The sequence below is a fragment of the Doryrhamphus excisus genome, linkage group LG15 (genome assembly GCF_037039965.1).
Source record: "Doryrhamphus excisus strain RoL-2023G ecotype Guam linkage group LG15, RoL_Dexc_Guam_v1.1, whole genome shotgun sequence".
NCBI lineage: Eukaryota > Metazoa > Chordata > Actinopteri > Syngnathiformes > Syngnathidae > Doryrhamphus > Doryrhamphus excisus.
Genome location: NC_136371.1, coordinates 1,150,513 through 1,165,756, shown reverse-complemented (window position 1 = coordinate 1,165,756; position 15,244 = coordinate 1,150,513). Strand labels below are relative to the sequence as shown.

General features: G+C 42.5%; 1 protein-coding gene across 2 annotated transcripts; it reads left to right on the top strand.

Moving 5' to 3' along the window:
• Positions 1–350: 350 nt before the first annotated feature.
• On the top strand, positions 351–7,911 carry abtb1 (ankyrin repeat and BTB (POZ) domain containing 1). 2 transcript variants are annotated; one of them, XM_078796742.1, is made up of 12 exons: positions 353–567; positions 1,727–1,789; positions 1,873–1,928; positions 2,010–2,154; positions 2,266–2,425; positions 2,527–2,572; positions 4,702–4,818; positions 4,901–5,013; positions 5,088–5,186; positions 5,266–5,433; positions 5,842–6,042; positions 7,016–7,911. In XM_078796742.1, the coding sequence occupies exons 1-12, from the start codon at positions 512–514 to the stop codon at positions 7,220–7,222; spliced, it is 1,431 nt and encodes a 476-aa protein (XP_078652868.1). In that variant the 5' UTR covers positions 353–511; the 3' UTR covers positions 7,223–7,911. The 2 variants fall into 2 exon arrangements, with proteins under 2 accessions (XP_078652869.1, XP_078652868.1); XM_078796743.1 differs by lacking the exon at positions 5,842–6,042 and having other exon boundaries at positions 351–567.
• Positions 7,912–15,244: the final 7,333 nt, after the last annotated feature.

Sequence of the window (15,244 nt, the reverse complement as noted above, 5' to 3'; positions counted from 1 at the left end):
CATCGAGGTCGCTACAGTATAAACATTGGGACAAATCATAATTTTTTTTCTTTTCTTTTATTTGTTTTAGAAAAATTAGAAATGGACAGAAAAAAAATCGACTGATTGCCATATGCTGCATTCAATGTTTATTCCGTATGTTCTACTATCCCACGACACGAATAATAACATTAAAACACAAACAGACACACCACGGAACAGTTCGGCGAAATAAAGAAATTAAGGAGCACCTTTTCAGTGTTTGTGGAGTATCAGACTTGTTAATAACAAGTGAGTAAAAATTCGTTCATTCGCTATTCCATACGTGTAAATGCAACACCGCCGTGTCACGTGACTCCTGAAACGCCACCAAAAAAAAAACATTGCAGACCAGCAGCAAAACATCGGCAAACCGAGACCAAGCAAAACTCGACTCAAATCTAACGTTCAACCTTCATACTTACGTCGTCTACCTGTCCAGCAGACAGGCCGTTTCAATGCATTTCAGAGGACCGAAAACACCGACGGGATCATGGATGCGTACGATTTGTTTAGTAGTTGCAGAAAGGGCGACATTTGTAGAGTCAGGTAACCAGCATTTGTTTACAAACAGTCCAACCATGCTAGCGCCTCATGTTTTCTGTATCATTTAAAAGACAGCAGACGCCTTTGACCTGGAGCTAAAGCTAATGTCAGATGCATATGCATCGGTTGTGGAAGTACGGCAGGAGGGTTGATAGCTAAGAAGGACTTGCTGGCAACTGGATGCCAGATAGGAGTCATTCTGTGATTCCCAATGTGGACATTTTTTTTTCTGACAGCTTGGTTGTGCTACAGAATGCATGTTTTGTATTATTTAATGTTAGTGCACACCTCTCCCTCCACTGGGACATGGTACGTTCACAAAAAACTTAAGCCTACGACTACAAGTCTACACAAAATAAAAAAAAAAAGATGACTATCTAATTATAATATCCTAGTAACATTGAAACGCATCACTCTCAGATTGCGCATGCGCATTTGGGAGAGCGAGCACTGTCTTGACTTCAGAATTGTACGTTTACAAGCTCTTAATTTTTTTTTAATTAAATTTAATCACATACCGTCCGTTTCTAATAGTCTATAAATATACTTACCGTCCAATAATATAATGCAATATTCAGTTTTTATTTAGGGTATATGCATATGTGCATATACCCTACTGTGTTTATGTATAATATTGTATAACCACAGTCATATCTTACTGCTTATGTACTTTGGTACTTTGCAAACTCAATTTTGTTGCATTGTACACGTGCAATGACAATAAAATTGATTATTATCTGACATAAACTGCGTAATACACCAGTGAGAACATTTCATTTCATTTAAATATAGTCTATAAATATACTTACCGTCTATATAGTCTATAAATATGCTATAAATATACTTACCGTCCAATAATATAATGCAATATTCAGTTTTAAGATGTTGCTCTATACATTAATTTTTCCATATGTGCATATACCCTACTGTGTTTATGTATAATATTGTATAACCACAGTTATATCTTACTGCTTATGTACCTTGGTACTTTGCAAACTCCATTTCGTTGCATTGTACACGTGCAATAAAATTGATTATTATCTGACATAAAGCGCGTAATACACCAGTTGGAACATTTCATTTAAATATTCCTGTTTTATTCGGTTAAATCCACATTGACAAGTTCTTGCATTTTTCCCCAATATCACCAAATGTTTCCCAGGTACCTCGTCGAACAAAGAGACGTGGACCTCAATGTAAGAGATAAATGGGACAGCAGCCCTTTGTAAGTACCATTCAGACAATTAGCATAAAGTATGTCTTTTTTTTCAGTGCAGCCATAATAAACATTGAAAATATGTCTGCTAGGTATTATGCCTGTCTCTGTGGCCACGAGGAGCTTGTCCAGTACCTGCTGGCAAGTGGTAAGAGTGACACTGACAAAACCAACGCCTCGTTTGTGGTCTTCTTCTTATTGTATGTTGTCTCTCTAATTTTCCGTACAGGCGCCAAATGTGAGGCGAACACATTTGACGGTGAGCGGTGTCTTTACGGCTCACTGAACGACTCAATCCGACGAGTGCTCAAAGAGTACAAGTGTGTCAGTGTCCGCGCCATGCAACGGGATGATTTTAACTTCTTCCTGCATATGTAAGATTCATCCTGTGGTGCACCTAATGGTGTACCTGTTAAGTCTATTGCTTCAGTGAACCTGTCAAACCGCCTACAGTCACCGTATCGGAATGTTTACTCTCTCCTCAGGTTGTTGGAGCAGGGGCAGCACAGCGACATCCAGTTCCTTGTTCATGGACAGACGTTCACAGCCCATCGATGTGTGCTCAGTGCACTGTCAGAGTACTTCACAGAAATGTTTGCAACAAAATGGAAGGACAAAACCTTGATCAACCTCAAACATCCTCTGGTACGTCCACGTGATTGAGACATTGAGTCATTGGTGCTTCTTGCCTACTTTGGTATGGAATATAAAATGTGTTTTAGACACATATTTGTACCTCATTTCAGATCAACCCTGCAGCCTTTGGAGCCATCTTGCAATATTTATATACTGGTGAGCATATTTTACAACTAGGCTACAGAGGTTTAGCATTCCTCATTTTGTGATCACTTACATTCATTTTCTACCGCTTATCCTCATGAGGGTTGTGGGGGGGTGCTGGAGCCTATCCCAGCTGTCTTACACCCTGGACTGGTGGCCAGCCAATCACAGGGCACATATAGACAAACAACCATTCACACTCACATTCATACCTATGGACAATTTGGAGTCCAATTTTTGGAAATTTTCCAATTTTGGAATGTGGGAGGAATGTTTTGATGGCAAACATTTTTTTTGCCTTAATGATAAAAAAAGTCATTAAAAAACTGCTTGTTGTATTTAGTTGTGTTGTCATTGACTAATATTTAAATTTCTTTGATGATCTGACACGTTTATGTGTTACAAACATTAATTAAGTCACCAGCCAATCACAGGGCACATATAGACAAACAACCATTCACACTCACATTCATACCTATGGACAATTTGGAGTGGCCAATTAACCTAGCATGTTTTTGGAATGTGGGAGGAAACCGGAGTACCCGGAGAAGAACATGCAAACTCCACACAGAGATGGCCGAGGGTGGAATTGAACTCGGGTCTCCTCGCTGTGAGGCCTGCGCACCAATCACTTGTCCACCTACTAATACTACTCAATACTACTTTATTTTTTACACTTTTCAAGCATAAAAGTGGATATACTGTATATACTAAAATATGATATATATACCAATATAAGGCACCCAGAATGTAGTACATGTAGTACTCTTTACCAGTCAATAGGTGTCAGTAAAGTTACTGACTACCCAGGCTTAATAATAGTAATCCATAAGAAAAGCATTGTCGACTGTTGATGACGTGACCCACGTAAAACTACAACTCAACTCTGAACCTCTGACGTCACTTCCTGTTCGCCCTCCACTCAGCTCCCCTTCTTAGGGCCCTATGATTTATGCATTAATGGAATCGTGGAATTGGCCAATAAAAACTGAATCAACTGTTAATTGCAGAAATTGACATAATGTTAATTGAAATGCTGTCATCATGAGGAGAAGTCATCACAAACACTATCTCGCTCCATCTTGAACTAAACATACTGAAACAGCGACCAGAAACGCTGGAAAAAGTTGGCAAAAAAAACTTTGCAATGCCTCTCTAACAGAGCAGGAATGGACGCCAGTGGGGTTAACTTATGTCATTCGGCCATCTTCTGTGTGTCGTTTGCATGTGTGGGTTTTTTCCGGGTAACCCGCCGGTTATTACCGGTAATTTAAAAAAATCTTATTTTTTCTCAAGGCTGCACGGTGGGAAAGTGGTTAGCGCGCAGACCTCACAGCTAGAAGACCAGGGTTCAATTCCACCCTCGGCTCATCTCTGTGTGGAGTTTGCATGTTCTTCTCCGGGTTTCCTCCCACATTCCAAAAACATGCTAGGTTAATTGGCCACTCCGAATTGTCCATATGTATGAATGTGAGTGTGAATGGTTGTTTGTCTATATGTGCCCTGTGATTGGCTGGCCACCAGTCCAGGGTGTCTAGTGAGGCTGTGTGTGTGTGTGACTCAGGCAATATGAGTGTTTTTACACCACGTTGTGTTTTCAATTGCATTGGTGACTATGTGTTCTTTAATCAGATGCAATGAATGAGTGAATAGGCGGCACGGCGGTCTAGTGGTTAGCGCACAGACCTCACAGCTAGGAGGACCAGGGTTCAATTCCACCCTCGGCCATCTCTGTGTGGAGTTTGTTCTCCCCGTGCATGCGTGGGTTTTCACCGGGTTCTCCGGTTTCCTCCCACATTCCAAAAACATGCTAGGTTAATTAGCCACTCCAAATTGTCCATAGGTATGAATGTGAGTGTGAATGGTTGTTTGTCTATATGTGCCCTGTGATTGACTGGCGACCAGTCAGTCCAGGGTGTACCCCGCCTCTCTCGCCTGAAGACAGCTGGGATAGGCTCCAGCACCCCCGCGACACTCATGAGGAAAAAGCGGCTATTACTATTTTGTGTACATATTATGTATATTTTTTCAACCCACCTACTGTAATGACATAGTTTAATATCAATGTAAATGCCAGTGTATTTGAATGAATATGTAGATGAGTATTAAAAATACCCCACCCATGTGGTGTGATGCTACAGGACGTATGGATATTGACGTGAGCCTCGTAGACGACTGCAGACGACTCGCTAAGCAGTGCAAAATGACGTATCTCATGGAAGAGCTGGAGATAAAATGCAAACAGGTGTATAACTTTGGTAAGATACTGTTAATATACACACAAAACAAAGTATTTCACGGCTTGAATCCTCTTCCTGTTTTTATGTTTTGGCACTGAAGTGTCCAACAAGCCAGGTATCTGTGTGAAGGTTCTCAGCCTGGAGCCTCATAGCTGCCAGCTGCAGGAGGACTTGGCCCAGTTGGCAGATTGTGCAACGCCTCAGCAGCTCAGAGTATGAACTGATATTCCCAGGATGTTCTTTAGCTGCTCTTTGAACACCCGAATGCATCAATTTGTTCCCCTCAGGTTGGATTTGGCGAGCTTCCCTTTAACAGGGTGGACCAGTTGCCCACCTTTCCTGACGTATGCTTTAGAGTCGATGGTTATGATTTCATGTGTCATAAGGTACGAAGCTTTGGCTTTTGTTCCGGACCCTATCCGCATACTTTTACACAAATTTAATTAAATGTGTGGTTTTCTCCAGGCGTTTTTCTGTGGAAGGAGTGATTACTTTAAAGCTTTACTGGAGGACCACTTCAGCGAGGGAGAGCATCTCCTATATCAGCCCAGCACACCGGTGATAACTCTGCACAACATCTCCTACCAGATCTTCACCCACGTCATGTATTACATCTACAGCAACGACACGCAGGTTGGACAATTTCCTTTTTCCATCAATCATACCATTTATTATACGTTTTGGATGTCTAATTACCTGGCTAGGATAAGCACCTGTCAAGAGAAGGATGTGCAAACACTGTATATGTTCGTGTGTGTTTATGCCATATTCATAATATTCAAACTACGTATGTAATGGGTGGGAGCTTTCATTAGCTTTGCACGCAGACAGATCCATCAGTGTCAGAGTTATATTGACTTTGCATCGCTGTCATCTTCTCCTTAGGGCTTCTTTTTTAATCTAAGTTTTTTTTTTGGAGTACCACAGGGGTCAATACTGGGACCAAAACTGTTCAACTTGTATATCAATGACATCTATATAATACGTTACGAAATACTTACACAACTTGAGATGTTTATATTGGTTGTTCTTGATGTCTAGCTCACACGGGACAACGTGTTTGACATCCTTTGTATGGCTGACATGTACCTGCTGCCGGGGCTCAAACGCTTGTGCGGGAAGACCCTCGCCCAGACCATATGTGAGGACAACGTTGTCTACTTGTGGAAGACCGCCAAGCTCTTCCGGCTCTCTCGGCTGGAGGATCAGTGTACGGAGTTTATGGCCAAAATAATTGAACTGGTGGGTGGTTTTTTTTTTTTTCATATTTTGTGGCAAGAGAACAAAGTAACACATCTAAACTTTCCCCTAAGGGTAAAACAGACAGGTAGATGAAAGGATCATTACCTCTTCAACACTGCGGAAAGAGCAGGAAATTTGCACTGAGAAAAAACATTCATTTTCATTTTCAGCCAGCCAATCACAGGGCACATATAGACAAACAACCATTCACACTCACATTCATACCTATGGACAATTTGGAGTGGCCAATTAACCTAGCATGTTTTTGGAATGTGGGAGGAAACCAGAGTACCCGGAGAAAACCCACGCATGCACGGGGAGAACATGCAAACTCCACACAGAGATGGCCGAGGGTGGAATTGAACCCTGGTCCCCTAGCTGTGAGGTCTGCGTGCTAACCACTCGTCCGCTGTACAGCCCTGAGAAAAAACAAGATTTTTAAATTAGACTCTCATTCATTCATTCTTTTTCTACCGCTTAACCCTACCGCAGACATGCTGGAGCCTATCCCAGCTGGCGGGGTACACCCTGGACTGGTGGCCAGCCAATCACAGGGCACATATAGACAAACAACCATTCACACTCACATTCATACCTATGGACAATTTGGAGTCGCCGATTAACCTAGCATGTTTTTGGAATGTGGGAGGAAACCGGAGTATTACACAACATATTACTGCTAATACGGAAGGATACCGGCACCAACTCCGGAGGCAGGAGAGCCTCTTACATTTTAATTATTCTGTTCAATATGGCCCAATTAACAATACAGTACAATGTAGGCTTTATTAGGCTGGTTATTATTATACAAGGACCATCATTAAGGGCCATGTTGACTGAGAATCTAAATGCAGGGTAAAGTGCATTAGTGCGCTTCCACATGTCAGCCATTCTGTCCCATTCCCGGAGAAAATGGATGTTTTGAATGTCCATGTAGACTCCTAACTAAGCCTATGTAATTACTTCCCTTCAGCTGGTGGAGAAGGAGGAGTTTGCTGAGATTGTCAAGGAGGATGCCGCTTTTCTGGAGGAGCGACACGAGACCGACTCCGTCCCGCTGGTGGATGACATCCGTTACCATATCGCCAGCAACGTGCAGACGTACAGCGAGATCGAGGAAGCCAATCAGAAGCTGGAGGCCTTGGAGGAGCTGCTGTCCAGCATTGATATTGACTGCTGAAAGTTTGAAGAGATGGGTGGTATACTTTATGCATGGGAAACAACATTTGTTTCGAAATGTATTTCATCTCCAGTATATTGTTACAATAGATCTATTAATCTTTTAGGGTTGGGGTTGGTTTACATTTTATTCCTTGCATAATTCTATGTATGAATTATTTTAAACATTTAAAACCTCAATTTGACCTCCAAATAGTTTAGCAACCAAATTATGAATGGCAACTGCTTTCGGTGCAAATGTAATTTTACTCCTAAATTAATTAATATAATTGGTTTTATAATGGTTTAATATTTTTAAGTGCTGAATGCCCACCACTTGAAAAGAGAGTTTTGTTTTGTTTGGGATTTGGTAAAACAATGAATGGGTTTGTATTCTTGGTTTGGTGTAAAATTAAAAAATACAACTATTGTACTGTAGTTCAAATGTATACCAACAGATTGCGTTGTTTCTCAACTTTTGGTATTGCATTAAAGAAGAAAGCGTTTTGAAACATGCATCGTCCAATATTTGTAACAATGATTTATTTACATTATTTTTAATTCCCCTAAGATTTGCCTAAACCTGGAGCATCTTTTATTTTTTTATGTTTATGTTTTAGATCCGTGGTTGTGATTGTGCCACAATTGCATTTTCCACAAATGTTCATGTGCAAGAAACCGGAATAAACAGCACCATTAGTTATTACCTCCCCCAAGGGTTGATTCTTGGCAAAAGTGTTATCGTTGCTATGCAACTCAGATGTGTTTGGTCGCAGGTGAAAGGGGTCTAATTTATTTGCATTAGCCAATTTATTGCCACACCAACATTAGCACTGACAGATAAGTATTGTAATGTCACTTCAATCGCTTTATTAATGGCGGACAACTCCGGAACACTGCTCATTCACACCATGGCTGCTGGAGGCCCCAAACCATGACAACATTCCCACTCTCAACTCCTAGCTAGTTCTCACTAGTCTCTCTCACATTTAAGGCTCGCTCAGTCGTGACGTCACACCGCCACACCTCTCAGCCCCGCCTCTTAAAGGACCAGCTACACAAAGTCACAGATATGACATGTCCGTCTCCGGGTGATGCCCAGCGGCTCAACAGGAACAACATCAGTTCTGGGACCGAACCGAACTGGGATCCATCGGACCGTGAAGCAGGCCCCACCTCGAACTGGGGGAACATGCCAGCCCCTGCACGGTACTAACCTGTCCCGGTGCAGAGCAAGTCTTCTGCCTCTAGGGGGAACTACAACTCAACAAAGTACCTCCCCCAGGTGTTCAAGCACCCTGCATGACTGTTCAGATTTGGGCATCGTCCTCTTTTCCGAACCCAAACTAGCTCACCCGGCAGGAAGTCACATCCCTTGCTGTGCACGTCATGGTTCCTCTTCTTCTTCTTCCTGCTTCTTCAACAAAGCAGGGGTCTGGACAGCTGAGCAGTAGGCCATGAGCACCAGTGGAATGTGCTGGTCCCAGTCACGCTGGTGGTTAGAGGTGAGGACAGTCAGCTGCCACTGCATGGGGCGATTAAAACGCTCCACTCGGCCATCGCTTTGCGGGTGCAGGGACGCGGGTCTTTTCCATGTCCAGACGCTCACACAGGACAACAGAAAATAGTTCACATCTGGTACTTGGAATTGGTAACAGTGTCTTAGACCAAGTGGCTCTGACCTGCGGAGTTCCCCAGGGGTCAATCTTAGGGCCGCTATTGTTCAATCTGTCCATGCCCCCTTTAGGCTAGCTAATACGCAGCTGCAGTGTGTCCTACCACAACTATGCAGATGACACTCAGATCTACGTGTCACCGACGTCAGGTGAACATGGTCTTGCAGATGGATCGCAGCGCAAGGTGGCGCAGGGTGGCGCAGGGTGGCGCAGGGTGGCGCAGGGTGGCGCAGGGTGGCGCAGCCCATGCAGTGCTAATTTGGTCTTTTGGTCTTAATTTGGTCTAGGATCAGAGTCTACATTTTCAGATTGGCACAGTGACAATTTTGTGACAAAACAGCTCGTCAAAGGTGCGCTGAAAACTCATCAGCTCTGACCTGGTTTATTCTTGGCGCAGGTGAAGCGCAGCCCGAGCAGTGGTAAATTTTGGTCACCAAAATCTCAGATTTTTCAGAGTGTCGTACTCATTTCAGTGGAAAAACAATGAGGGCAACCACTATTTAATGTAAGCGTCTGAACCAGCATGTACATTTATGTATTAATTGGCATATATCATATCTGAGAAGTCTGTAACGGATAATGCATCAGTCATTGTACACTTTGCACACTTTGCATAGTTTAATTGCACATTTATACATCTACAGTCATGCACCTTATGTATAATCTTTCCCCAGGTGTACCTGTATGTTCTCAAATAATTCCCTTTATGATACGATTTACTAAATTTAATACAAGTATGATATTACGCAATAAATCACACCACATACCAATTACAATTTTTCAAAGAGTTTGCGCTAAGAGCTATTTAAACTGTTATATTTACATTTCTCGTTACCAAAACATGACTCAGATTCTCTGTTGCATGTCCAGTTCTGTCCCGAATAATGTTCTGCACTGACAATTTTCATGTGTTTCAAGAGAAAAATAAGTCAAAGAGGGCAACAACGGATAACATCGCTTGGCTCCTGACTCATGCGTCTGCGTGACTCACAGAGTCTTCACAGTGACATCTGTCTCCTCGTATATACCCTATGAATCTGCAAGGTTAGAAACTCAATTGTAACAGCTGTGTAGTGCACTCATTTCTGCAATATCATAATATTCATCATCTGCCTTCATTTGAGCTGGATTCCATACAGTCGGATATAAAGGTCTACATGAATATGCCTTTAGGGGTACAGACACTCGCCAATAGTACTTCAAAAATGTCCTTTCAACCCTGGACATTTGACTGAGACATAAAAAAATCCAATCAAGAACTAGTTAGTTATTGTGTTCATAGTTGAAAATAAATATTTTATGTTTGTAACACGGCCGAGTGGTTAGCGCGCAAGGAGACCCGAGTTCAATTCCACCCTCGGCTATCTCTGTGTGGAGTTTGCATGTTCTCCCCGTGCATTTTCTCCGGGTACTCCGGTTTCCTCCCACATTCCAAAAACATGCTAGGTTAATTAGCCACTCCAAATTGTCCATAGGTATGAATGTGAGTGTGAATGGTTGTTTGTCTATATGTGCCCTGGGATTGGCTGTCCACCAGTCCAGGGTGGACCTCGGGGTGCACCCCTGTGACCCTCGCGAGGAAAAATGTTAGAAAATTAATTAATGTTTGTAACACATAAACGTGTCAGATCATCAAAGAAATTTACTTATTAGTCAATGACAACACAACTAAACACAACAAGCAGTTTTTTTATGAATTTTTTTGTCATTAAGGCAAAAAAATTTTTGCCATCAAACACGCCGGGTGCGTGGGTTTCTTCCGGGGACTCCGGTTTCCTCCCACAAAACATGCTAGGTTAATTAGCGACTCCAAATTGTCCATAGGTATGAATGTGAGTGTGAATGGTTGTTTGTCTATATGTGCCCTGGGATTGGCTGGCCACCAGTCCAGTGTGTACCCCGCCTCTCGCCCGAAGACAGCTGGGATAGGCTCCAGCACCCCACGCCACCCTTGTGAGGATAAGCGGTAGAAAATGAATGAAATGAATGAACATGCCGGGGTTCCCTCTCATCATTGTCGGAGTCAGTCCCATTGTCAGTGTGCTGTTCAGCAATGATGCCGGCTTTCTCAAAGCTCGGATAACAGTTGGCGGATATTAAGCATACGTACTGTATGGTCCACTTGATTGACACAACAACATTTTTACAGATTTTGGAAGTCCACACATGAGGCGCACCGGATTATAAGCTTTTAAGTGCGCCTCGTAGTGTGGAAAATACGGTACATTAGGATACATTATGAGCTTATGTAATAGTTGCATTTGTTTCTAACACTAAAAATAAAGTGTGACCTGTGTAAGACAGCAGCGCAGTTACAACCTGCATAAAGACATCGTATGTCCTCCAGGGGATAGAGGATGTACGCTAAGTCACGCACTGCTTGTGTCCCTACTAAAATCCTCATTTGCAGTTAGTCAGGGGATTAGTCATCGAGAGAGAGTGGTAAACCCATACTTAGCCAGACACTGACCTGAAAAGCTACCTTCCACTCCATTTGTCCCGTCCCACAATGATATATCCTTATAAGGTAAAATAAGACCGTGAAGAACGTCCAACCTTGAAATTAATATGTTTTATTTTGTGGATGCAGCCATAGGCAACATATGACATTCTGTGTTTACGTTTCATCACAGCGATTTACAGTCGGATTGGTGATGTGTTGTCCTGGCCAGCCATTATGTAAGAAGTGGCACTGTATAGACCACACACATACTACATAAGAAAAAGGTTGACGCCACAGCGATCTCTTTATCGGATTGTCTTCCCCGGGGAAGATCTGGGCAGACAGTCGCAGTCTTAAAGCAACGCTCACGTCCAAGATGCCTTTAGAACCTACATAAACACAAGCTGTCATTAAGGACGATCTAGCAGATATTGTCTTTATCTTCCTGCTCTGCATGGAAACAGCACCTGCAAGTGTGTGACGGGCCCGTTCGGACACTTAACATAGCCACAGCAATATGGGATTAAGTCTTACATGCAAGTATTAGCAGCCAGGGCACACACGAGTAAGTGAGCAGCGGTCATACTAGTAAGCTTTGACGGCATGCAACCCTTATGTGTGAAACAATGCTGCTGTGATAGCAATCGATGGGTCAATCAGGCTTTCAGTCATCTCCAAATGTGCGTCTCCATTTCTCCGTCTGAGATGGTTGTGTGTGTTGTGAGACAGATAAACTCTGCCTGGGGTTAGTCCTAACGGTGCCAATATGCAGACAACATTGGCAGGCTTGCAAAAACAAACGGCAAGGATTACAGCGTCACCATGTGGCCATTATGACCTTAGACTGACCTCTAACACAAGACAGACCAACAGCCTCTTCAATGCGAATACAGTAAAAGAAGAATGAGTCTTAAGTATGAGTGCATTATGTGTACTACAAGGATGCTGAATGGTACCTATAGTACACTATTAGATGGTACTGTTAATGTGATTTCCTGCTTTGGGAAGTGTTTTACTCCTTCATCTTGAGCTACTTTACATTCATGGATTGTTTTGTTGTCAAATAATACGAGTTCACACTTTGCCCCCCCCCCCCCTTCCTTGTCTATGGAATTTAGATAGCATTTAGTAGGGATGTATCTGCATCTGCATCTGTATCTGTATCTGTATCTGTATCTGTATCTGTATCTGTATCTGTATCTGTATCTGTATCTGTATCTGTATCTGTATCTGTATCTGTATCTGCATCTGCATCTGCATCTGCATCTGCATCTGCATCTGCATCTGCATCTGCATCTGTATCTGTATCTGTATCTGTTCACCCATCTAAATTATCTGTATCCGTAACCGTACTGCTTTTTTCTCAAAAGCATCGTGTTCAGTACTACAAGCAGTTTTCCAACTGACTATATCACTAGCAAACAAGAAAAAAAACACCTTCAGTGACTGATGCACAATCGTGCCCGCTGTCTTGTTAAAAACACAGTGTCGTTTATGAAACGCAAGTTGCGTACTGCAATGTTTTCAGAGGAGAGTGATATTTTAGTAATATTTTAGCCATTCATACAGAATATATGCTTTGTGCGGCATCAAGTGTACCCAATGTTGGCCTGCATATTTTATGACAAGTATCTGGCTCATCCCTAGCATTTAGAGAGCTTTTCTTGTAACCGGACTGCTTTTTTCTCAAAAAGTGAAAAGGTGTTCAGTACTACAAGCAGTTTTCCAACTGACTATATCACTAGCAAACGAGCAGATGGAAGGAAAAAAAACACCTTCAGTGACTGATGCACAATCGTGCCAGCTGTCTTGTTAAAAACACAGTGTAGTTTATGAAACAGGTTTAAGATTGCAAGTTCCGAACTGCAATGTTTTGAGAGGGGAGTGATATTTTAGTCATATTTTAGCCATTCATACAGAATATATGGTTTGTGCGGCATCAAGTGTACCCAATGTTGTGGCCAGTAAATGCAGGCCTGCATAGTTTATGACAAGTATCTGGCTCATCCCTAGCATTTAGAGAGCTTTTCTTCTAACCGGACTGCTTTTTTCTCAAAAAGGTAAAAGGTGTTCAGTACGACAAGCAGTTTTCCAACTGACTATATCACTAGCAAAGAAGCAGACGGAAGAAAAAAAACACCTTCAGTGACTGATGCACGATCGTGCCAGCTGTCTATTTTAGTCATATTTTAGGCATTCATGCAGATTATATGCCTTGTGTGGCATCAAGTGTACTTAATGTTGTGGCCAGTCAATGCAGGCATGCATAGTTTATGACAAATATCTGGCTCATCCCCAGCATTTAGAGAGCTTTTCTTCTAATCATACTGCTTTTTTCTCAAAAGCATCGTGTTCAGTACGACAAGCAGTTTTCCAACTGACTATATCACTAGCAAAGAAGCAGACAAAAAACACCTTCAGTGACTGATGCACGATCGTGCCAGGTGTGTCTTGTTAAAAACACGGTGTAGTTTATGAAACAGGTTTAAGATTGCAAGTTTGATTGCATGTCTGTAAATAATAACCTCAACGTCACCACTACTGTTGACTGTTTCATTTTCACCTGATTGTACTTTTGCATGCCTTTTGCTGTCCGTTTCTACCCTTGACATGTTTCTTGATTCCTACATATTGTTTTTGCATCCTGTGTTGGCATAATACACACACACACACACACACGCTCACACACAGAGTGCTACCATCTGTTTTGCATGGTTAATGCTTCAGATTAGCGCACACACACTGAACAATGTCTACTGCGGTGTGTATTGTAAATTTGGCTGCATGAGCAAGTGCGCTTTGAATTCACAATATTTCATCGTGCAAATTCTGAAAGCACACATATGTTAATGTCACATATGTCTGGAAGATTTTAGTTGGGAAAATGGCTTACTCTTACTAGCCCAGGATAGCCATAGCCTCTGAAAGGTACACCAGACCAGGTTGAGATGCGCTTCAGGTTTATTTTACCAGACAGTCCAGCAGTATTTCCCCCCCAGCACACACAACAGCCCCCCCCCCAACAATTCACCCAGCTCATTTTACCAGTGAAAGTCCTACCATAAATCCCCAATGAGAGGGTGAGGCAATTTCTATAAGGTATCATAATTTACATATTCAACACCCTACCTTTATGTTACAAAATCATTTCAATATTACTACATTTAAGTTTTCATTTCTGGATATAATTTAACCACTAGGCTGCACGGTGGTCAAGTGGTTAGCGTGCAGACCTCACAGCTAGTAGACCAGGGTTCAATTCCACCCTTGGCCATCTCTTTGTGGAGTTTGCATGTTCTCCCCGTGCATGCGTGGGTTTTCTCCGGGTACTCCGGTTTCCTCCCACATTCCAAAAACATGCTAGGTTAATTAGCGACTCCAAATTGTCCATAGGTATGAATGTGAGTGTGAATGGTTGTTTGTCTATATGTGCCCTGTGATTGGCTGGCCACCAGTCCAGGGTGTACCCCGCCTCTTGACCGTAAACAGCTGGGATAGGCTCCAGTAACCCCTGTGACCCTTGTGAGGATAAGCCGTAGAAAACGAATGAATGAATGAGTTCTCCTCCTATTTTGTGTGGAAGTGGTAACTTTTTTGTTTCTTATTTTGTCTTTTGAAGACAGCTGGGATAGGCTCCAGCAACCCCCGCCACCCTCGTGAGGATAAGCCGTAGAAAACGAATGAATGAATGAGTTCTCCTCCTATTTTGTGTGGAAGTGGTAACTTTTTGGTTTCTTATTTTGTCTTTTAAAGACAGCTGGGATAGGCTCCAGCAACCCCCGCCACCCTCGTGAGGATAAGCCGTAGAAAACGAATGAATGAATGAGTTCTCCTCCTATTTTGTGTGGAAGTGGTAACTTTTTGGTTTCTTATTTTGTCTTTTGAAGACAGCTGGGATAGGCTCCAGCAACCCCCCGCGACCCTC

Excerpts from the sequence above, each read along its gene's own strand:
- abtb1 (XM_078796742.1), top strand. The coding sequence starts at position 512 with ATGGATGCGTACGATTTGTTTAGTAGTTGCAGAAAGGGCGACATTTGT. Across the intron at positions 2,426-2,526 it reads TCAACCTCAAACATCCTCTG|ATCAACCCTGCAGCCTTTGG; the intron begins GTACGTCCACGT and ends ACCTCATTTCAG. Across the intron at positions 2,573-4,701 it reads CTTGCAATATTTATATACTG|GACGTATGGATATTGACGTG; the intron begins GTGAGCATATTT and ends GTGATGCTACAG.